The sequence below is a fragment of the Melanotaenia boesemani genome, chromosome 10 (assembly GCF_017639745.1).
Source record: "Melanotaenia boesemani isolate fMelBoe1 chromosome 10, fMelBoe1.pri, whole genome shotgun sequence".
NCBI classification, from domain to species: Eukaryota; Metazoa; Chordata; class Actinopteri; order Atheriniformes; family Melanotaeniidae; genus Melanotaenia; species Melanotaenia boesemani.
The window spans coordinates 18,247,103-18,271,021 of record NC_055691.1 but is presented as its reverse complement, the minus strand read 5'-3'; the positions used below and the strand labels follow the sequence as shown (position 1 = coordinate 18,271,021).

Here is a 23,919-nt window from a genome sequence, read left to right as displayed (position 1 = left end):
GTTTAAAGTTTCTTGTGTTGTACACACCTTCAATGAACATAGGGTGCAGTTTGTTTGTTTGTTTGTCCTTCTTTTAAGAAAGAAAAAGCATTGTTATGGTAAAATGAGCTGGTTTGATACTAAGAGCAGCTGGATGAACTTGGGAAAGAATGTGATTCTCTCTCTCTCTCTCTTTTTTTTTAATTAGAAAAAAAAGATTGCCTTTACTTCTTGCCTTTACAAATCTTATATGAAGAGTTTCCTTTGAGACTAATGCTATCCAGCCTGTACCGCGGTGCCACGAGGCCATTCAAAATTGTAGAAAATATTAAATAAATGTGTAAACTGGAGCTGGAACATTTGAGTGCAGTTGCAGTTGTTACATAGCTTTCCTGAGCTTTTGTTTGTTTGTTTGTTTGTTTATTTTGGGGCAAATGAGGTGGGTAGAAGGAAAGTGAGCATGGTGGGAAGTGATGGGAAAGCAGGACAGGGGGATGGGGAGTGCTCCCTTTTATACCCCAAACGGTAGGTGGGGAAAGAGTGGCTGGACGGACTGGGTGGAGCAGGGCGGGCCTCTTCCACCGGAGTCTGGTGGAAAACATTTGCGTGATGGGCATGAGACGTTGGGCTGACTCAGCCAGTGGGCATAAGAAGAATGACTGTCAAGTTGTGAGATTGTGGTGGAGAGAGGGAGAAAGTGCACGTGTGTGTTCGTGGCCACTAATAAGTGCACGAATGAGCGTGGGTGTTTCTGTTTGCGCTGTGTAACCACGTCCTTCTGTCTTTGGGTTTAGCACACGGCAACGTTCAGAGTAACGCCGGTTGATGGAAGGGTATGAGAGAGAAAGCATCTGGATAAAGCATTTATCTGGGGTGAGGTAGAGAAATGGAGTGAAGGGTTGAAGGGGAGGGTCAGTTTGAGCTGGAAAAGGTTAAGACTGATGGTGTATGCCGTCAGCTGGTTCTCATTAGAGGGCTAATGCCACGCTCTGATCTCAAACACACACTGACTTTGCAGGCCCAGGTTAAGCCGGATATGGGTTTTGAGAGGCCCCTTCACTGCAGGTTGTGTATCATAGTTTCCCCCCTCAGAGCCCGCCAAGACCGGGGGCCTCATTCACAGAAAGACCTCTGTATCAGACCTGGTCATGGAAAAGCATGCAGCTATGACTTTTAAAACTGACCTAATAAATGTTCCTGCTGACATTAGATCAGAAGGGGGAGAGAAAAATGAGACATGTAACTTTTTGACGATTTGTTTTTGTTTACTTTATGTTTTCTAAGTGACATTTCAGTATGGTAGCGTCTGCTCTAGCTGAATCCTCAAATGGACATAATTGTTCTATTTATTGACAATATTTGACACATATTCAGTTAATGTAGCTTGGTAAAGTTATGCATCATTTGAGATGAGTTTGATTTTGTTTGTAAAACAGAATCTATCCAGAAACATGTTTATGTATCTTTTAATAGCTAATTGGAAAAAGAACATGTTTTAATCATGGGTATGGACAAAAAAATCAGAAGGAAAACAAACACATCAAATACCATAATGGGTACTGGATCAAATAAACAATGGGAAAATATCAGATCAATGGTAGCACGGTAAATGATGCTAGCTGATGATTATGAAGCTTATGATTAAACTGAAGCCACAATATGCAATTTAAAGGACACTGAATAGATTTCTATTTGTATACATTTGTTTAAACTTGAATTTTTAAGGAACAAAACACTAAAAGCTCTACCTAATTTAGTGCTCCAAATCCTTGTAAAAATGCTTAAGGTTTCTTCGTCAGGAAAATCTGATTATCATGAGACAGCTGATCAAAAATATTATGATTCTCAGTGGTCCACAGTCTTATTTACTGCTCAGTGTAAATTATTGCTGCACTAAAATCTCGATGGGGGAAATGAGGACGCTGCCTCAAATATCGGCAGTTACATCACAAAATGTCAAGTGATATTCAGATCAACATTAAACTCATCTTTTTGCATCGTTAATAAATTAGACCCACATGATAGAAAAACAACTTAAATAGCAGGGGGGAAGCAGGAAATTGGTTAATTCATGAGATCTGCATCGTCAAAGCATCCAAACCAAAATCAAAAGTCATCTCTGTGAAGTAGCCCTCTGAGCTAAACCTCAGCTGAGCAAGGTTTCTCAGTGTCCTGCCCCTAAAACTCTTCCTCTGTGCCGACATTTAAGTGGAGTGATTTATGACTGTGAACTGCAACTCAGCAAAAGGGTGTTCCAGCCCACTGAAAAGCCAATGTCATGCTGATAATTAGCGGTGCAGTGACTAATACACACGCTCGTACTCATAACTGCAGTCATGAGGGTGCTCTTAACGAACTGTGAATGGAGCTATTGATATCATGTCAGAAATTACTGTTAATGACGAATGAGGCAGACCCAGACAGAATAAGGATGAGTGCAAACACGCAGACATACATTTTCAATTATCCCAGTAAGTGTGATTGTGGAAACTATTAGGCCAAACAATTGTGCTGTCAAGTCTCTCCACTCATTCATACTTAAATGAATGCAGCTTCAAATACAGGTTCAGATACTGAAAAATGTGCTGAAGCTTACCAGCTGTACAAGACATTATTGTAAAACCCACAACATAACTAATGGCAAAAATGTAAAAAGCTGGCTTGCATTATGACTAGGAAGCAAATCTGAGTCAAGACACAAATAACAGAAACATTAAAGATAGAGTTAATGTCTAAATTCAAAAACAAATACTCACATGATGTGTGTCTTTTGAGATTGTGTGTTTTCCTCTGTGCCCTGTCAATCTAAGTACATCCAAAGCTCCAACTTCACTTATTTGTCTTTGCGTGAAATATCTTTTAGCCTGTTTTGAGTTTTTTTACTAAGTGCTGGTTCCAGTTACAGACTTTACTTACAGACATGGGACAAAATAGTTCTCATCATTATTGAACAACTAAAAGTGCATAGTAGCGTATCTATCTGCCATCTAATGTTATCGTCTCTATTAATGTAAGCCAGGTTTTAACACAGGTATCGTAATCACACCTTAAAGAAAACATGCATTGACATGCATTGGTCTAATTATCTGTACTAACCACAGCAGGACACAGAGCTTCTCTGCAAGCTGGATTTGGGTTGACACTGTACATGTTAGAAACTTAAGCTACTATAATTAACTGCATGCTAATTTCCTGCTGCTCTTAACCTCTGGACTACGAATGATGTGTAGCGCAGCCATAGAAATCAAAGCATCTATGCTATTCTTTCACTTTCAAACTTCTTTTTTTCCACAATTAAGTTCCTGGTTGTCCATAAATAAAAAGAAAAAGTCTCCATTGACCCCAGAAAGCATAATTCAACTGTAAAGTTGCACAGGGACAGCACACTTCCTGTTCTGCAAAATGAGAAGTGCATCTGTAAAATAGTCAAGTTCAATAATAAAAGCATGATTTCCATTGCTATTAGGATCTACCTTTTTCCTTCCTGCCCTGTCCCTTGACACTATGTGCTACAGCCTCTTTTTACACACAGCGATATTTCACGCTGAATGTCATTATCAGGGTGTTAAAAACGCTCTTCAGCTCAAGTCTATAAACAGCCTTGCTTTGGCTAAGGGAAAACAGAAAAAAAAGCAGCTATACATACAAACAATCACTTGTTAGAATGATTCTGGCAAATCAGCATTTGCCTTTAAAAAAAAAAGAAAAGAAAAGAAAAAGAGGTGTTTGTAACTGGATGTAGAGAGAGCTGTTTGGTATGAGGCTGTAAATGGGTTAAAACAGTGAAGGAGAGGGGCCACTCCTCTTATGTCACAGGGGGATTATTTTAACAGGACCCACCAACTGGGACCTTGGTGGTCGGCGGCTTCCATAGGCCGGCTGGGCTGACAGAGACATGCTTTGTATTAGTTGGTCATAAACCACAGCAGAGCTCTGAGTCACTACAATGCTTCTGTTCACAACTGTGTTTGTCTTGCAATGTCCTTAGGTGAGTGAGATCACTTGTCCGAAGTAATTATGACCAACAGGTCCTGTAGTTCAGTTTGAGGAGCCAGCAACACTTTATTCAGCTGGAAAATTTAGCACTCCTCTCCATTCCTTGTAACTAAAGCTAGGCATGAAAATGTCAGAATTTCCTATTGTATACATTGGGTACTTTTGAACCAACAAATTACTCCTTTATTTGTTTTTTTCCAATGCAAAACATTGCTGCAAAGTCAGTTTAAATGTAGCCAACGTTTGATGGAAATGGCCACTGTGGCCACTGTGCAGAAGAGTGTAAAGACCATACATTTTCTGAGGCATTAAACTAGACTATTTTCTTCTTTTTCCAGTGACATGATTTGATGTTAGGCTGCTACCCTTTAACCTCTAATCCCCCCGGATTTCATATTCCCAATGTCATCTCAGCCCTGTGATGAAAGAAGCCAGACTTTGTCTTTTCTTTTAGAAGGTTAGCCTTTAGGTCCCACCTCTAACAATAACACCACAAATCCAGACAGCACTGTCTTTTATATCCTTCTTTCCATGGTTTCCCTCCATTTTCTCATCGGTCCATTTCCTGCACTAAAGTTACATTACACTACTATTCTCCTTTCTCACAGAAAGGTCCAAATGTTTGCATTGCTGGTCCCACACCTTATGTGTTGTGTAACTGTGAATTTTACAGACTTGAAAAGTTGTTGTGGAAGCCTCCTGCTGTTGCACCATAAGCATTTTTTTTTTTATTGTCCCTCTTCACTCTGGCTAGTATTGGAGTCTCAGAGAGATGCAGAAGTAGATGTGGATTTGAAAAGGGGGCTAAAATATGCAGCTTGCTTTCATACTGACACAGGCGGGTCTGAGAAATGGCTCCATAAAGCCTGTAAAAGTGTGTCCCTGGTGACTTCTGAAAAGTCAGTGGGGAAGGAAGGAGTCCTAATAAAGCAGCACTGTCAAGGTATGTAGAGTTGTGGCTGAGCTCTCTGCTGTTTAACGGTGCAGGAGTTGGCAGTATTTTCTTGTACAGACAGGCTGCTGTATTCCCCAATCAGCTCTATAAACTTGATGTCAGCATGATTAAGAACAGTTAGTGGGCTGTGATTAGTTTGGGAATATTATTTGCTGAATTATTGAGCTCATCAGAGGCTGTCATTTGCTTTTCACCTATTTTTTTCCCTCTAGAATGTGACGCATGGTGGCAGCAAACTGTAATAGGTCGCTAGCTAGTAAAATGGACAAGCTCAAGGTGCAAACAAGGTCTCAAAAAGAATACAGAGCATGAAGTATGTTCTTCACAGAGACATGGCTGCATGCACACATACCAGACTCTCGTGTGTCTGTGCACTGCTTTAAGACTGTATGCGACTAGAGCAACAAGAAAATCTAAAGCGAAGCTAAAGCGAGGTGGAATTGCAGCGCTTTTTAACCACCATTGGTACCATCCTGGACATGTCAATGTAAAGGACAACATCTGCACCAGGGAATCAAACTGTTAGCTGTGAGTTTTTGTCCATATTTACTCAGGGAGTTTACCTGTGTTATTCTGGTAGCAGTTTATATCATACCTCTGTCGTTGCTAGTCTACAAACACAGTATCCTAACGGATTTATTGTGATCTGCTTCAACTTCTCCCTCTCTGCAACTACCAGCATTCCAACGATTTGTCAGCTGCTCCACCAGAGAAAATAATATGTTGAACCTATTTTATACAAATGTTAAAATGCATGCAGCTCCTCTGTCTCCTTTAGAAAGATCAGACCATAATCTGGATCTTCTCACCTCCACCTACATGCCCATCATTCAGCAGCAGCCAGTCTGAAGATGGTCTGAGAAGGTGCTTTTAAGGCCACAACCGGAATGTCCTCTGTGAACCACATGGAGATGACATCAGTGCCATGACTTAGTGTGGGACAGATCAACTTCTGTTTGGACAACATCAACCCAGCAAGAACAATGAGATGTTTTCCCAATAACAAGCCCTGGATCACCATGTGACCTGTAAAAACTGCTAAACATAAAAAAAAAGCCTTCAGTGAGGGAGGCAGGGAATTTTTAAAGACAACATAAAAGAGTTCATGTGTTGTGGAAAACATCCTGCCTTGTTCCAGTGCCTAAAAAATCCCAACCACCTGAATCAAATGACTACAGATCAGTGACCCTTACATAACACATCGCAAAAGTCTCTCAATTGAGCCAATAAGAGACTCAATAAGCTAGTGAACACCTTTCAGAAACCATTACAGTTTGTGTATGGTAATGAGGTTGGGGACCCTTCTTCAGAGAGCCCACTCTCATCTTAACCAATCAGACAGCACTTTGAGGATCATGTTCTTTGCTTTCTCATGTGCTTTTGATAGAATTTAGCCTCTTCTGTTATGTGAGAAGCATCATAATTCCAGGTGGATACCTTCACAACCACCTGGATTTATGACTACATAACAAACACACCACAGTTTGTGAGACTGAACGGTTGTGTGTCTAAGATGGTAGTCAGCAGCACGGGAGAACCACAAAGGACTGTACTCTCACCATTTCTCTTCACACAGTGCACCTCAAACTTCTAATACAAGTCTGAGTCCTGTCATTTGCTAAAATACTCTGATGACTATATAGTTGCGGGGTGTATCACTAATGGACAAGAAGCTGAGTACAGGGAATTGGTCAGTCAGTTTGTGAGATGGTGCAGAAACTTATTACCTTATCTTGAACACAAATAATACAATGTTGATATGTTGATATCTTCTACAAGTCTTATACATCTTCTATAAATCTTGTATAAAGTGTACCCTTTCTTTGCAGCTACAAAATACATAAAAAAAAGGCTACTGCTATATTGTAATTTCCCTCTGGGATAAATAAAGTATTCTTCATTTAATTTCCTTTTGTGGTTGCCACGATACACAAAAAAATCTTGCAATTTCACAGAATATTCCTTTTATGTTTCAGATTTTTTTAATGGTGATATTAGCTGCAGTATGGTATACTATGACTATATTTTGCTGCATTTATGCATTTAGCTGGTACATTATTAAAAGCAGTCAAACTTGTTTTCTCTCCATTGTGACAAATCAAACTACAATGAAGCATGTCACCTCTCAATGTACAGGTGAAAAATGTACATGTGGATAATAGGTGCAGCTTATCGGATCATAAAAGCAGAAACCATGGACTGTATTCATATGATGCAAAAAAAAAAAAAAATAAAAAAAACACTCATATAACAGAAGTAAGGGTTGCAGGGTGGTGTAGCGATTAGAGCTGTGGACTCATAGCAAGAAGGATTCTGGTTTGAATCACAACTGGGGCCTTTATTTGTGTGTGAAATGTGCATGTTATCCATGTTTACATAAGTTCATGTTTCTGTGACTGACTGGCAACCAGTCCAGTCCCCACCTTGCTCTATGGTAGCTGGGATAGGCTACTGTGACCCTAAATAGCAAAAAGTGGGTATAGGAAAATGGATGGATGGGATAACAGAAGAGGAGAACCAGCTATAAATACACAGTTAACATAAGAGGAAAATACAAGGTCTGCAAGATGGAAAACCTCAAATCATCCTTTCTGGGAAAGTCTGCCTGCATAGAGTCTCACAAATACTCATCATACACCATGTGTGATTTGTAGCACATAATCTATGTTTTAGTCTTAGAACCAGTTAGTCTTTGGATTATGTTTATATGATTCAAACTATTGTATTTAGCAGCAAACAGATCTACTGATATAATATTCAATCAAATTTGGTCATCTGAAACTTGCAAATGTGTATTTTGGAGTTTGAGTTTGAGGAAATAGATGCTGCCTCATCAGTTAGCAAATTAAATTTTCTAGTAATCAATCAGCTAATTAGTTAAGTATATTTGTTATGTACAAATTATTTTTTTTATTTATTCCAGGCTCTCATAGTGCACAGTTGCTGTCTACAGACTTAATTGGAAAAGTAGTGTCTAGCACAACTGCTTTTGACCCTTGTGAAAGATGTAATTGCTTCTTACGGTAATGACCATGTTGCCATATGATGAACCCCATTACACAGTGAACTGTTCTCCAATTTTATCTATGGTTAACAACACCCTATCCTTCATAAAATTATATCCTGAAGCTATTATACCACGTTGTAGTAGGCACTGCCCAGCAAAGGCAAGAAATTACCAACATAACCTCTATTTATAGTCAAGAGAGCTGTGGTTTAACCACTTTTTCTGAAAGTAGATGGTTTGTTTAGGCTTCAACAGTGTCACCACATTCATAGAGGAAAGACTCATGCTAGAGTAGGTATATTCCTTTCTGCAAAACAATTCTGTTATATAACATGATGACAAACAGACTAGACCAGTGGTTCCCAACCTGGGGTCTAAACTATTTAGACAGGAAACCACTTTGGCTTCTGGACTTCTGGATTTTTTTTTTTTTTTTTTTTTTTTTTAGCAGACCTTCAATATTACAGTGGCAACAATCAGTGTCCTTATTCTTGAATGTCCAGCGCATCTTTATGCTCACTTAAAATATTACTGGAGTCGCTCTGACTCATCGGCACAGCAAGTCACACGGCTCAAAATCGCCTGCATGTCTCCAGTCTTCCTGCACTTGTGGTCAACTCTCAGTCTCTCTTTGCCCAAAGCTGTTCTGGACATGTGTCACTAGATGGAGACCAAAGGAGGATAGAGACGAGGAGGAGGAGGAAAGAGAGAGGAAGACAAAAGAGTAATTCACTCAGTTGTAAAAGAGAGGAAGGCTCAGTTTCCTCTGGGAATTATAAATGCAAGCACAAATTATAGCCATCTGCATTGGCATGATACCAAGATTCTGCTCGACGGACAATAAAGTAGTGTAAGGAGGGGTGTGGTAGCTGAAGTGGATCGGAGACTGGCCTTTTAGGTGGTTAAAAGTGCACACATTGACTCACTCTGACTGCGGTGGCAGCTTCATGGATCCAGCTTCCACTCCTCAGGAGCGAGGATGATCTTTTAAGATAATGAGGCCTAGTCAGAGTAATTATTTCAGCTCATTTTGATCCATACCGACCCACAGGCATTCTGGGGATGGAAAAGGCATTTTTGTGCTCTGTTGTGATGGAAATCAGTAGGTTTAAAATGTACAGTCTAATTCTAAAAGTCCCCTCATGAATGAGGCGGGCATTGGGGCTCCATGTTTGAGGAAGGGTGCAAAGAAGGGCCCATGATTTTCTTCCATGAAACTCAGAGCTTCGCACTGCTTAGGTGGGGAGCTAATGAATTCCAGGCACTGGTACACTGCAGAGAGTAAATTGTTTCTGTGTGTCATTAGGAAATATACCCCCCTGAAGGCAACAATAGCAACCTGAATTTCAACCATCTTGGCATCACTCTCTTCTTGTTTTCTTTTTTTAGAAAGTTTGGTAAACAGTCCAACAAAAGCTTGAGTTTAGGAGCCACAGCTCATTGTGATTGACTTTGTCAACACGATTGCCTTGAAGATTCAGCTCCCTCATTTTTTAGGTTAGGCCTGGAGGCTAGTATGCAATTAGCAAAAGTCTTTCATTTAGAAACTCTTCACCAGAAAACTCTATGCTGAAAGTTGCCTCTGGCACAGTCAGAAACAGCTTACAATAGTCTCCCAAAAGTTACATTTTGCAAACGAATGATTTGTAACTGTGATCAGTTGGTTCAGTTCAGTAAAACAAAATTGTTTTCATGTTTAGTTTTGTCTTTGATTTTAAATTAGCCTATTTAATGTCATTGTCTTTGCATTATTATTTGTCAGTGCCCATAAAATATGTATATCAACACATGACAATATCAAAAAGCATTTTTCTCTGATTTGTTTTGGAGTTTTTGTGACTGCAGAAGAGTGGTGTGTTTCATCAGTATGCAGTCAAAAGTCTCTGTGGTTTCTAGCCCTGTGCTGAGACCATTCATCATTGACTTTGCTCATGACAGAGCAGCCTTGGAACCAAAAGCAAATGCCTCTTAGTGAAATCACAAAAGCATGTGCATGATGATAAAAGCTTCACTTTCGTCCTTGCTGACATCAAAAGACTTGTCTTTGCTCACATTTCCAATGTTTGTTGTAGATGTGGGATGTTGGGGGTTCATTTACAGGATGAGAAACCAAAGGACAAGCATACCCTTCAGCGCTGAAAAGTTGGCAGCATGGCATTAATGTAGATGCAACACAGACATGGGCTGCCCTTTAAAGGCATACACGCATATTTGCTTGAGTCTTGGGGAAATACTTTTCCCATTTATAGTGATGAATGTGAATGCTTCATTATCTTGTTCGCTCCTCATCTGTATTCTGACATCTGTAGTCTGAGAGGTTGGTCTGTGAGATTTTTGCTTAATGGCATCAAGCCCAGCATCCTGCCCGGCTACTGGATGCTGCTGTTGACTCTAAAGGAATATTTTGGCCCTCATGGCTTCATAGGAATGTTCCAAGTTTGACACAGCACTGCATCACTCTGCTTGAGTATTGCAAAAATCCCAAAGCATTAGCATTGTGTGGGGATGGCCTTCTTCATTGTGTTGCAGTGAGTTTCTGTGTCTTGAACTATCCCTCCTGTGAGGGCAAGTGGGTGACTAATGGAAAGGCCCCTCCACCCACTCACACACACACTTTCTAAGTCTCCTGACTAAGGCAGTGGAAAACTCACGCTGAGAAAACCGGGTCTTGGAAGCAGTCCATTTTAATTTCAGGGCATGTGCACTGGGAAATAATTGACTTCCTCCCTGGTTTACATTTTCGTCAAGTGCTCCAGAGAGCACAGTCCGAGGCAGGTGGCTGAATTAGCATATCACTGAAAATGAGACAAGCCAAGCCTGGGAAATCCTGCACCCCAACATTCTATATGCCCGGAAAAATCTCCACAGTGGAAGTGACTGATGTCTCAGTCAGAGAATCCCTTTGAGGCCAGAGAAGCTCCTCTACAGCCAAGAGCAGCTGGAGGCCACCTGATAATACAGAAATCACGTCATAAGAGAATTTGCATGTAATGTCAGCCTCTAAAAAATGCTCATCTGATTGGTTTCTCTAACTTTTTACTTTAAAAATAACAGTTGCCAGTCGGCAGCTGTAAGATCCGTGTATATACTGTGTTATCTTGTGCAGGTGTCGTTCTGTATGATCTCATTGTAATGAGCCATGTATTGATGCTACCAGTAAAGCAGGTCAGCTCAGTTGATTTTATGATTCCAAACTACAATTAGGTGTTTTCCCATTCCAAATTACAAAATAAGATTCAAAGAAAAAATAGTACATTGTCAAAGAAAATGAGAGATATTTCCAGTAACATATGTTGTTACTATTTTTAATCTTTACAGAATCCTACTTTGGGGACAGCTTCTGCAGTGTACAAGTCGTCCAGGACATTCGCACATTTGAGCTGTCACTACAGCTCAAGACGAGTCGGCGAAGCGGGCTTCTGCTCCTGGCTGCTGGATTACAGGACTACCTTTTCCTTGAACTTCTAAATGGGAAAATACAGGTGAGGGGTCTGCTAGGACTTTAAGAAAGAAGAGAAAAACAAACTGATATGCACACAGCAACAGTATCCTGTTAGCTCAGGCCCAACTATCATCTATCCATTTTCTACAGCCTGTTTATTATCAAGTATGTTCAGCTAGCCATATTCATTAGCCAAAGGCAAACTACAAGATACATGACAAAAAACAGGTTATAATGATAATTTCTTGGCCATTAGCATTGATTTCACAGATGTCTCAAACTCTGCTGCAATGAAGGAACATTATTCTTGTTGGTTTGCTGTCTCCATAAATGACCATAAATGCCACACCATATAAGGATTCACTTGCTTTTCATAATAACCAAACCACTCCAGTGACTCATTTGTGCTCTCAAATGTAAGTCGCTTTGGATAAAATGTCTGCTAAATGACTGTAGAAAAGAATAAAGAATAGCATGGAAAACAGCTGAATAAGCATTCGGTGCAACTTCTAAAAGTGAAGTTTAAATCCATGGGTTTTATGAGTTAATGATAACAGTGTTGTCTATACACTTTAATAATAGTGCATTGTTAATAAATATTAAAGCTCTCAAAAAATCTTTCAATAAAATCTTTTTTTTGTTTGTTTCTTATAGGCACGAATGAACCTTGGGGCTGGTGAGATCATGCTGATGTCCTCTGAAGGAGTGCAGCTGAATAACCTTCTCTCCCACAAAGTTTCATTAACTTGGAAAGATGGCAAGCTCACCATGAAAATTGATGAACTCATCCCAATATATGTCCCTGTGAGCGATGGGGATGAACTAAACATCGATATGGGCATTTGGTTTGGAGGAACTGGAGACCTCGATGCTCCCTATATCAGCAATGCTATTCCCCCCTTTCGTGGCTGTATCACTGACATTAAATTTGAATCCCATCAGTTCAATATTCTGACCTCACCATATAAGCAGTGCCACGACACAAAGGAGTCCTGCAGTTCTGAATTTGAGGCCGGAGATGGGGAGGCAACAAGTTTTAGCACTCCTGATTCCTTTGTATCTTTCCCCACATGGAGTGAAGTTTCTGGTGCTCCAAGGACTTTGGAGTTCCTGATGAAAACCACCATAGAAGATGCTTTACTGATTTTCCACCCAGGCCGAGAAAAAGATTTTATTGCTATTGGTCTTGTGAAAGGCCATCTTAAAGGTATACTTGACCTCGGGGGTGGTATGGAAGTACTTGAGAATAAACAGGTTCAGCTGGATGATGACCAGTGGCACAGAGTTAAGGTTCATGTCAGTCAGGACTCATTTGCTCTTATTGTAGACAGCCAGTCATCTCCTCTTCCTCTTGACTCAGCCCAAAAACTGGATTTGGTTGGAAATCTGTATGTAGGAGGGATCCAGGGGAAAATGAAAGAACTCTTCCGTGAGAGCGGGTCCTTGAGTCGTTATGAGGATGACATGACATCTGAATCTTTCATTGGATGCTTAGGGGAAATCAAGGTAAATCAAAGAGATAGAAGCCTTCAGGATGCTCTGGTGACCAAAGATGTTCATGTAAAATGCGAAGGAGAAGACTACGACTACTCAACTTATTATGACCAAGACACAACAACAACTTCTCCACCTGTGCGCATTCGATATGTTGATGTTGCACAGAATGAACAACACTGCACTCCAACAAACGACATGCCTGAGATATTCAGAAATGTATCTACACTTCTCATTGTCAGCCCTTTGCTTGTACCTGAAGGTGGAGAAGCTTTTCTTAATATCGACAACCTAAGCCCTGCATTTGACCTCAGTGCTGCAAGAACACGTCAGTCTCAGATCATCTTTACTCTGAAGAGTGATCCTTGGTATGGCCTAGTTGATATGAACATCAACACCAGACGCACACAGAAGTTCACTCTTCTGGATGTTGTCAATAAGAAAATAAAGTACATGCATGATGGAAATGAAAGGTATGTGGATCAGATCCATCTGGAGGTAGTTGTTCAAAGTAATGAATACCTGCCAGAGTGTTTAAAAGCCCCTCATGAATACATCCTCCCAGTGGAAATCATTCCTGTCAATGACATACCACAACTCAGTGGAGGAGAAATCACCATCACAGAAAATGGCCGAACCCGTTTGAATCCAAGTCTTATCAAAATCATGGATTCAGACTCCCGCTGCGATGACATAGTTGTAACTGTAACCTCTGAGCTTTCTAGGAATGTTGGTTACTTGGAAAACAGTCAGCAACCAGAAAGAAGCATCTCAGACTTTACGTGCAGAGAGTTGAAAGATGGAGATATCTTTTTTGTACACAATGGGGGTGGCACTGCTGAAATTACCTTGAAAGTGTCTGATGGACAGTCAGTAAGTCAGTCAACAACTTTTAGTCTGTTGGTGACACAGCCCCATATGACTATCGTCACCAACACTGGCCTTATTTTGCCTCAGGGAAGCAATGCTTCGATAGATGTTCAGAATCTGGCTATTATCGGTCATCCACGCAATGGAGATATTATGTACAACGTCACACAACCTCTGATGTTTGGAGAACTGAAAATTAAGAGAAGTGATGGCTCATACAAGCAAGTTACATCTTTTCACCAATCCGATCTTGATCAACAACGTCTTAGGTACTTCAGCACAGACTCAAGTAATCAGGAAGATACTGTGGTGGAGCGGATTCAATTCAATACTTATCTGGGACAGTTTTCCCTTTCAAACAATACTTTCTTAGTCAAGATTACCCCTGCACACGTAAAAGTATCTAACATGGTAGTTTTGGAGATGGAGGCTGATGAGAAGCAATTAATTGGACTCACAGATCTTCAGGCTGAAGTGAAAGGTAAAAATCCAGATCCACAAACAATCAAATACATCCTCATCAAGCCTCCAACACTTGGCGCTCTCCAGCTGTCAAACAAAGCGTTGGTTGAGGGCGACATCTTCACCCAGAAAGACATTATGGACAAAACTGTTAGTTACAGGGTCCGGGTGCAAAGAACTGTGGATAGTTCAGACCAGTTTCAGTTCAGAGTTTTTGCTGATGACCAGTATTCTCCTTTGTACACCTTTCCAATCAGTATCCTTGCCAGTGTAAATGGTCCAGTTTTAACAAGCAAAAGGCTGGTTGTGTTGCAGGGTGGTGAGCAGACTCTGAACAAAAACTACCTTTGGCTGCAGTCTCCAAGTTCATCAGATTATTTGTATCAGGTCACACAGGAGCCGAAGCATGGGCGACTCATAAGGGATTCACCACCTGGAATGCCTAGATTTGAGGGGGCAATCAGACTTTTTAGTAATGAGGACCTCCAGCTTGGCAGGCTGATATACAAGCACGATGGCTCCAAGACAAGCAGTGATGAGTTCCATTTCTCTGCAACTGATAAAGCTTCAGGTGATCCGGAGACAATGACTGGTGTCTTCAGAATATTGATTAAATCCAAGAATGAGCATCCCCCTGTTAGGATTGTGGATAAAGTCTTCAACGTGGTCCGCTACGGTCAGCGCCTGCTAACAAAGGAAGTTATTCAGTTCAAGGATGATGACTCAGGCTTCAATGACACACAAATTGTCTACGCCAGAGAGGGAATCCTCTCAGGTAATATTGTTTCTACTTCTAATCCATCGCAGCCCCTTTATCGTTTTACACAAGCCGACTTGCGAGACAAGAACGTCCTGTTCATTCATCACGGAGCAGATCGGGAACGCTTCTCACTCCAGGTGTCAGATGGATTCCATAAGACCACTGTGCTGCTTCAGATCCAGGCAGGTGAGCCCTACCTGCGAGTGGAGAACAACACAATCATTGTTATTGACCATGGAAGCACCAAGACACTTGACACCACCCTGTTAAGTGCGGACTCCAACATGGACATCAGAGATGACAGTGAGATCATCTTCAAGGTTACATCACCCCCCAGCGAAGGCAGGATTATTGTGAGTGGTATTGAGGCTTCAGAGTTCACCCAGGAGGACTTGAAAAAGGGTGTAGTGTCATATGAACACAAATATGAGAGTCTGAGGTCCAAGGATTCATTCAGCTTCATTGTTCAAGCAAAAGGACATTCTGAAGAGGGCACATTCAGGATTAAAATATTCAAGCAAGGTTACTATTCTGAGCCTGAGGTGATAACCAATGAGATCATCATTTCTTATGAGGGAGAGCACACCATAATCAGCAAGGACTATCTCAAGGTAATTTTACTCACTATTTTTACAATATAGAGAAAAATGGATGGATTTTTTTAAAATACTTTACAATTTTTCATGTGATCTACAGCTTTAATTCACAAATCCAGTGCATATATTAATTTGCTTTGCTTACATTCAACCTGCACAGCAAACAACTGGTTTTTTTTTTTTTTTGGTTTTTTTTTGTTGTTTTGTTTCTTTTTTTGTCAAATCACAGATTTACATACTGTATTGAAGCAGTTTGGCAGCAATAAGAAGAAGAAAACTCATTGCCCCTTTAAAGTTTGTGGGAGAAAAAAAGGTTTCACATGACTTGTCAAGCATTTTTTTAGTGTTTTGTAACCTTGCCTCTAATCTACCACATGAAAGTAGGGCTTGAAATGACTGTACAGTTGCTGCTTTTAATTTGGTTTATGTACTAAATTACACTCTATTAAGTGTAGAAAACAGAGCACTAAGTATCCCCTGAGGAGCTTCCTGAAGCTTACAGTTATTTTCTAAGATGTGCCTGCCTGCACTTCATTCTGAAAGCAATTAATGAGGTTTAAATAGTTGGTCTGTTTGTAACCCACTCTCTGCATGTATTGACTTTCGAAATAATGAGGACCATCTTTGAGAGTAAAATATTCCTTCTTTTGAACCTTCACAATTGTGTACTCTTTCCAGGTTCGCAGTGTTGACTGCTGAGAGCATGCACTACTGAAATATGTATCAAACAAAGCCTTGACAGAATAGCCTGTCCAAGAGCTAACATGTTGATTTCACTTTTGGGAGCTTTCCCAGACGTGTGTCCTTACTATAAAATGAAAAGTTGCATTGTGAAATGAAAAAAATGCAGCCATTACTGCTAGACATACTGTGGCTTCAGACTCCAGAGAGCTGATTAAAACGTCTTAAAGTGGAATGACAATAAATCTGTCTGTGTGCAAATAGGAAGCATGCTTCTAAATGTTACCAAATGTCAAAAATGTGTCTTTAGATTTTTGTTTGTCATGTTGGCCCTCAATACAAGTTAGCTATACAATATAATAGGGCCATTAAATACTGTATGTATATGATGAATTGAACTTTACATTTCATGGTTTAAATGAACAAAAGAATGTAGTGTACTTACATTCATATATAATACTGTGTCTCTTTAAGGAAAAAGTGAGCAGAAAAGGCAATCTTGTGGTAGCTTTTAGGCACTAATGCTGATTTAAAGTTCAAACTGCAGTCTCAGATTTGTTTTTCCAGCTGGTACTGGAGAGGTTTCAAAGTGCACTGCTTTTTTTTATCAGTTGTGGCTTTGAGAGCTCATCTGTGCAAAATATGCATCTTAACTAATCATTTTCTGCACAGGATTTTTGCAAAAGCTTTTATACTAGTGTAAAGACTGCTGTTACCTTTGTGTTTCAGGTGGAGCAAGCTGATATTCTATCCACAGAAATGGTGTTCACAATTAAAGAACCTCCTCAGCTTGGTTATGTGGTCAAGCTGACGAACCGTTCAGACACCATGGCTACACCTGTCCTTGACCACATCCACTCCTTCACCCAGGAGGACATTAATCAGGACCACATCCTCTACGTGTCTGCATCCATCCAGGTTTATAGCCTTTTAATTCATTCTACTCTGTTAAATCAGATGTGGCAGCTTATTTGCTTTTATATTTAAATTCTGAATAAATGCAGGCAAAAGACAATCCCTGCCTCAGATGACATATCAATCAATATCTATCACTGAGCTCAACATGCATCTTTTTCAGGGCGATGATGTCTTCACAGTGGATGTCAGTAATGGCTTTACCACAGTGGAGAACCTGCATGTCACTGTGAACATCGTGCCTCGGCTCATCCCAATCCAGACCTTCAACTTTACTGTGAAGGAAGGCCTCAGCAGATCAATTAATGCTGACATTATAAACATCTCACATCCTTTCTACAGCTTGGCAATCATTGAGTTTGTTGTGGAAAAGCCTCCGCAGCATGGCGACATTCGCTACCTGGATGGTGATGAACTTGCTTACTTTACATGGGATGAGGTATGGAAATTTAACCGATGCATGTAACATAGATGCACCTCCATTATACCTTCTTTAAATAGAAGTATGTTTTTTCAAGGTAAAATGTACATGAAAACATTTTTCATTGTATAACTAAAGCATCCCAAAAGACCCCAGATTTATCCCTCCTCAATAATTTCTGGAGTATAATACTTTTCACTTATAAGTACATTTTGGTTGTTTTTTAACTGGAAGGTATCACCGGGGAACTGCTTTGGATTTGTTGAGCTTTACTAGATGGAGAGGGGAGGGAAACTCTAGGAGGTGGTGCAACACAGCTATCTGGTTCATGTAGTTCAGACAATCCTGTTTCAGGAAAATATTAAAAATGCATGAGTAGTTACTAGCAAAAAAAAAAAAATATTGTACATTCTGAACGAACAGTGTAGTTTAGTGAGACTAGTTAGTCACATATATTGTAGATCCTACATCTGGCCCTGGTCTGCACTCTCTGCTTTGCTGAGCCATTGTGGAAAAACTGACGATGCCTTCGGACTGCCTGAAGCCAAAATAAACTGGCCTGGTGTATTCCTGAAATAATGTGTGGGAGCACACAAACCTTCCATTGCTGCTAGACTCATACTCATACTGTCTCTTTAGGATTCTAATGTCAGACACGAATGACTGGTGAATAACAGCAATTATGTCAGTAGACCAAAAAAGAAGAGGAATATCTTTATTTTCCACTATGAAAATGTCCTAGAGAAAAAGACTTCTCTACACATAGCTCTGTGCTGTTTATGTGTCCACTGTGGAAGCTGATTACTGCCATATAACCCAGATGTGTCACATAAGAACAGACTCCGAGTCAAAGTCATGTGCACATGCAGCAATGTCAAACACTTCATATAAATCTTTGTTTTCATCTGGCTCAGTGCTCAAATTAGTCTGTTTTGATTCTTTAAGTCCATACTGTAACAGGACACAATGTGTTCAGTACAAATTTATATTATATTACTAATCCTCTGAAATACAGTAGCGACAAAGAGCCAGCTATTTGACAGCAATAGAAAAAAAGCAAAATAAACTTAATTAGAATTAAATAGCAATACACATTTCAGTCTTGCTCTTAGTTGGCCATGTGTCCAAGAACCACCCACTGTTTATTGTCCCAGCAAGCAGACTGATTGTCTGGTTGACTTTCCCTGATCAGTGGTGATGATGGGGGTTGTTACTCCAGAGGGATGCCAGTCATATGGGATCCATTTGGCACTTCCTGCACTGTGAAGCAGGTCCCCTCATCCCAGCAGCTTATTGGCACTTGTCTAGACAAAGTTCTCCCCCCATTGCAGAGAAGTACTGTGAATGTGTTGAAAAGCACCAAAAGAAACAAATATGTATTTAGATTTGATCCCGACAGGATTACTGGCCATTGAAACAAGGAGAGTGCTTTGCAGTAAGATTTCTCCCATGTATGCAAAATCAACAGAGTTGGCTTGGCCCAGCTGTTTTCCATCCAGTTTGACAAAGAATGACTGATTTCTTTTGTGCATCTGGTTTTTCTCAAGGTTTTGTCCCACAAGGGGAGAATACTGAGCTAGACAGCGACTGTCTCTGAACGCTGAAAAGCTATATAATATTACATGCATCTGTAATGGAAGGTTTTTCTTGTTATAAAAGTATGGATGCTTGAATAAATATTCTTGGTTATTACCTTGATTTATTTTCATGCCTGAGGCATGATTCATTCAAAAGACATTATTAATGCCTGTCAGTTGAATATTATAGGATACAGCCAAGAAATGGTTAGCTTAGCCTAGCATTGAACTTGCAAAGAAGTGCAAGTAGCTGATTACCTTAGCCTAACATAAAATCTGTAATCAAATTAAGCAAACTGATTAGCTTGGCCAAAATTAAACCATAGCTTAATAGGAACCTTAGTTTAACATAAAATTTGCTTCTTGTAACATAATACCTTAGCCTAAAATTTAAAAAAGGCCAAATGTAGCATAAAATCTGTAATCGAGAGACCTTAGCTTAGCTAAATATGAACCTCAGCTTAACATAAAATTAGTTTAGCCTGATCTGCAAGCAAAAAGACGTAATTGTAGTGAGTCACCCAAAAAAAAGAAAGAAAAAAGAAAGAAAAATGAAATTAAATCACTTACCTGCACCTCTAAAGCTAACAGGTGATATCTTGTTTGTTAAATCTATGCACAAGAGCTGTAGCAAACTGACTTGTGGCTAATCTGGCATATTTAACAAGCAGCGTGAATGGTATTTATCCTCTCATATAACTCCAGGCAAGAAAGGGAAAGAACAGATTTATAGACCACTTTTAAAATCCAACGTTGCAAAGTGAAGTGTAAAAAATTGCAGCTGTGAATTGTTTCTTGAAACCTTACGAAGTTATTCTTTTCCATGGCTGTGTACATTATTAATGGGCAAATTGGGTTTTTTAATGCCTTCAGCTCATAGAGATCAAGCCTGTTGAATAGGTTAAGTTTACTATAAAGAATCACCCTCGTGTGCTGCAGATAGGCAACATAATTCTAAGGTAAAAGGGATGTAAGGCTTTTTATGTTGTGCATGCTATAAAGTTAAGGGTCTCACATGAAGCCCGATTTTAAAGATCAAAACTGAGGTCGTGTTATGATGATTTAAGTCGATTAAAGTTTGTGTTCCAAAATCACTGGTTCCTATACTTACTTTCATGCCACCAAAAGCATCTATTTGGTTTTTCCTATCTTGTATATGTCTCCAGATGTTTCAGTTTAAAACACATGCTTTCTGCTATAAATATGTGGTCTCCAAGGCAAAAGTTGTTCCAGATCCACAAAAGACATTAAATAACTGTTCTCAGAGGCTGACAAATAATCTAAATGATTAGTGAAGTGACTGATGAGACTAAGCATTCCCCCCTTTTTCTCTTTAGGGGGACTAAGAATGGGGGTAAATCACACTAATTACACAAATCTTTTATCAAGGAATGCTTTGAACTCATCTTAAAGTCATCTTGAAGATCTTAAATATTGTTAATTCATTTTAAAGACCTCTTTTTTCCACAATTTTTAAGAAAGCAAAGCAGTTGTGTGTGGATGTGTTTTCACTTTGTTAATTTCTTTAAAAAAAAAAAAAAAAAAAAAAGCTGAAATGTGTTGTTTTCATACATTTTGAGAATAAAGAGACAGTTGCAATAAGCTTTGATGCATTCTACCTAAATATAAAGTCTTTGAATTAATGTGTAACCTAACTTCAGTCCATTTGCTTCAAACTGAATTGGACATAATTTATTTGGCAGACATTTGTCTAAGATTTACAGTTAATGGTGTGAATCAAAATTCAATTCAAGACATGAAGTATGATATGTGTCCATAGATCTGGGAGAGAGTACTGTTTTGAGGCACAAATCTTAAGAAACATACATGGAGGCAGCACATTAGCCTTCATTATTCTAAAATAAGAGAAGGTTGGAGTCCCCAACAGTCTTCCTTGGTGTAGCCAAACTAGGTAATTGGAATGAAGGGCCTTTGTAGAGATGTAAGAAACTCACAAAGGAAAATAAAAAAAACATTAATTTGCCTAAAGATACCTGAACAGCTCTAAGAAGTCAAATTCTCTTTGACATATTTGGCCAAGTTCTCCCATTTTTATCATTACAGTTAAACATGGTGGAGGCAGCATTATCATAGGAATGTGTTTTTATGTGACATTGGGCTGGAAATTACACAAGATGGGAGGAAAGATAAATGTGAACATCAATAAAAACATTTTCCAGAGTGCTTTAGGCTGGGGAGAAGGTTTATATTTCAGCAAGACAGTGACTTCATGTATACCACCAAGAAAACACAGGAATGTCAATAGTAAAACATATTCAGAACATTTGAATGACCCAGCAGCAGTCTCAAAACTGATTCATTCAGGTTCAGCTAGAATATTTATCTTTTCCTAAAATATAATAAATGACAAAATATGAAATATGAGAGGATCCATAAACTTTGCTCTAGTCCTCTTATGTAAGAATTTTAATATCACCTAGTAGTTGCTAGAGTTAATTTGAGTTTGTCAGTATTTGATATATGTGATTTCCACTGAGATTGGCTCTAAACCGTCACAATCACATTATGATTTCACCTTTTAGATGCACCCGACCTTTTCCCAGTATTATGATATTTCCTATCACTCAGGTCCAATTCAGAATTGAGTGACAACAGAATTCTTTTTCGTTTCCTGCAGATGAAAAGTGGACAGATCTTCTACATGCATGACAGCAGCGAGACCACGAAGGACAGTTTTACACTCTCTGCCTCAGCTTATGAGCTTGAGCGCAGAAGCCTCCCCGTCACCATCTCAGTTACTATCATACCTGTCAACGACGAGACTCCAAAACTGACACGCAACACCGGTCTGGAGGTAAAGCTTTTCACTTTGACACCTCATTAGCTGTTACTCTAACCTCAAAATGCTAAATGAGCTGGAAATGCTAAGTTCTTATCCCTATAACATGTCAACAAGAAAGAATTTTTGTTCTGTTTCCAAACACTCAAAATATTACATACTTTTTGGGGAGATGACAGAAAACCTACTGTGCTTCACTACAGTTTATCACAGGTTTCTGCTTTAGGTTACGTACACACATAAGGATTTTATTTTAATCTGATTAGATTTTTCTCTGTTCGAGAAATCACACGTGAAGATTTTAAAAAAAAAGATACAGGCATTTAACAGTGTTGACCATACTGTGTGTGGTGTGGTCCAATAATCTCATCACAGAACAACACACACGTAAGGATGCTGGCCCGCAACCAATCTACAATCTAGTCCATCCAGAAATCTCACGTAATTAAATGTGAATTAAATAAAAACGAAGAAGAAGAAACATAGCAACAACTGGAAAAACGTAGAAGAAGAACAATGGCAACGACTGGAAAAACGAAGACAGACCATGGCAATAACAGGAAAACACAACATCCAGCACGGAATAGGATCTACAAGACGAGGGAATGATGGTGGTCTTGTGACTATTATTAACAGAAAAAGCCAGAACTGAAATAAATTACAGAGTGGAGACGGCGTGAACACAGACTATATCCTTCCCTGCTCTCCAGTCAGCTCGCTCTCTGATTGGCTACATTCCGTTCCAAGTCACAGAGTCACAACTCAGAAGTCGTTGGCTTTCCTCACACTTCATAAATATTGAACATGTTCAATACTTCCACGTGTCGGCCATGGCTCATTTCAGAGTCAATTGTCGAAACGAATTCGCTCGTAATCAGACCACATGATAATTTTATAGGAAAATCAGGCAGTTGCTATCTTTGGTTGGGAAGGGGCAAAATCAGGAGAAAAACAGCTTGATAATCTTTATGTGTGTACCTAGCCTTACATGCATTTGCTTTCTAAATCCAATATGGTGGAAATGAAACTGCCCCCAACTTGTGCACATGCGATTATCAGCCTGCAGGTATTTCCACCTGCTCCAAACTTTCTGATCAATTTGTTGCCCAATACAACAAAAAGAAGCAAAACAAAAGGAGTTTTTAACTGATGATATTCTGATCTATTTAAAGCTCAATTTACAACCCTCTAGTGCTTTATCTTTTAGTCCTGATTTAGTCTTTCTCTAATAAATAAATGAGATTTTTCCCCTAAGAAGAAAACTGGATGAAGACACTACATGTGCAACGATATGAATCTAAGCCGTTAGAAAAATTGTAGTTTTTGAGAACTTGTGAACTCTGAGTGAACTCTCAAAGCACTGCTGATCATCCATATTGAATATTTGCAGGCCATGAATCCTGTATGACCTGAGTGTTAAGTTCACTTCACACAGAAGGTGAAATAAATGCTCAGAATTTTTACTTGGACAGATTTATACAGACTTCATACATGATGATGCAACTGTTTTCTATGAAGGGCCATAACAGAAAGGAACTAGCATTGATTCAGCTTGAGAGTTAGTCATTTAAGTCATTTAACTATGAGAGCAATGAGCTATGAGCACACAAGACTTCAGATTTACAGGGTCTGATTTTGCATGCAGATTAGTAAAATTTAGTTTGTACTAGAGCGGGCAAGTTGGAAAAATATTATCAGATTAAAACTGACTCTCCCTGCATCTTGACGATAAATACACTCACCCACCACTTATTGGGAACACCTGTGAAGTCTAATTTAATCCAATACAACTGCTCTGCCAAAAACACTACTTTTAAAAAAAACTTTCGCACTCGCACTTCTTGTTTGTCATTCCAAAAAAAGATGATAATTTTACCCTAAGTTTATTAATGTAATCCCATTGAGTACTGTTGGCATATTGGACTGAGTTACTCATATTCTGCCACCTTTTACAACATATACGT

General features: G+C 39.4%; 1 protein-coding gene across 1 annotated transcript in view; it reads left to right on the top strand.

Moving 5' to 3' along the window:
• cspg4 (chondroitin sulfate proteoglycan 4) overlaps window positions 1–23,919 on the top strand; it is a 78,035-nt gene that overhangs the window by 35,403 nt on the left and 18,713 nt on the right. The window contains exons 2-6 of the mRNA XM_041997099.1: window positions 11,256–11,419; window positions 12,034–15,576; window positions 16,972–17,160; window positions 17,321–17,596; window positions 21,794–21,970. Of these exons, the coding sequence (XP_041853033.1) occupies window positions 11,256–11,419; window positions 12,034–15,576; window positions 16,972–17,160; window positions 17,321–17,596; window positions 21,794–21,970 (4,349 nt within the window). The remainder of the gene's footprint in view (window positions 1–11,255; window positions 11,420–12,033; window positions 15,577–16,971; window positions 17,161–17,320; window positions 17,597–21,793; window positions 21,971–23,919) is intronic.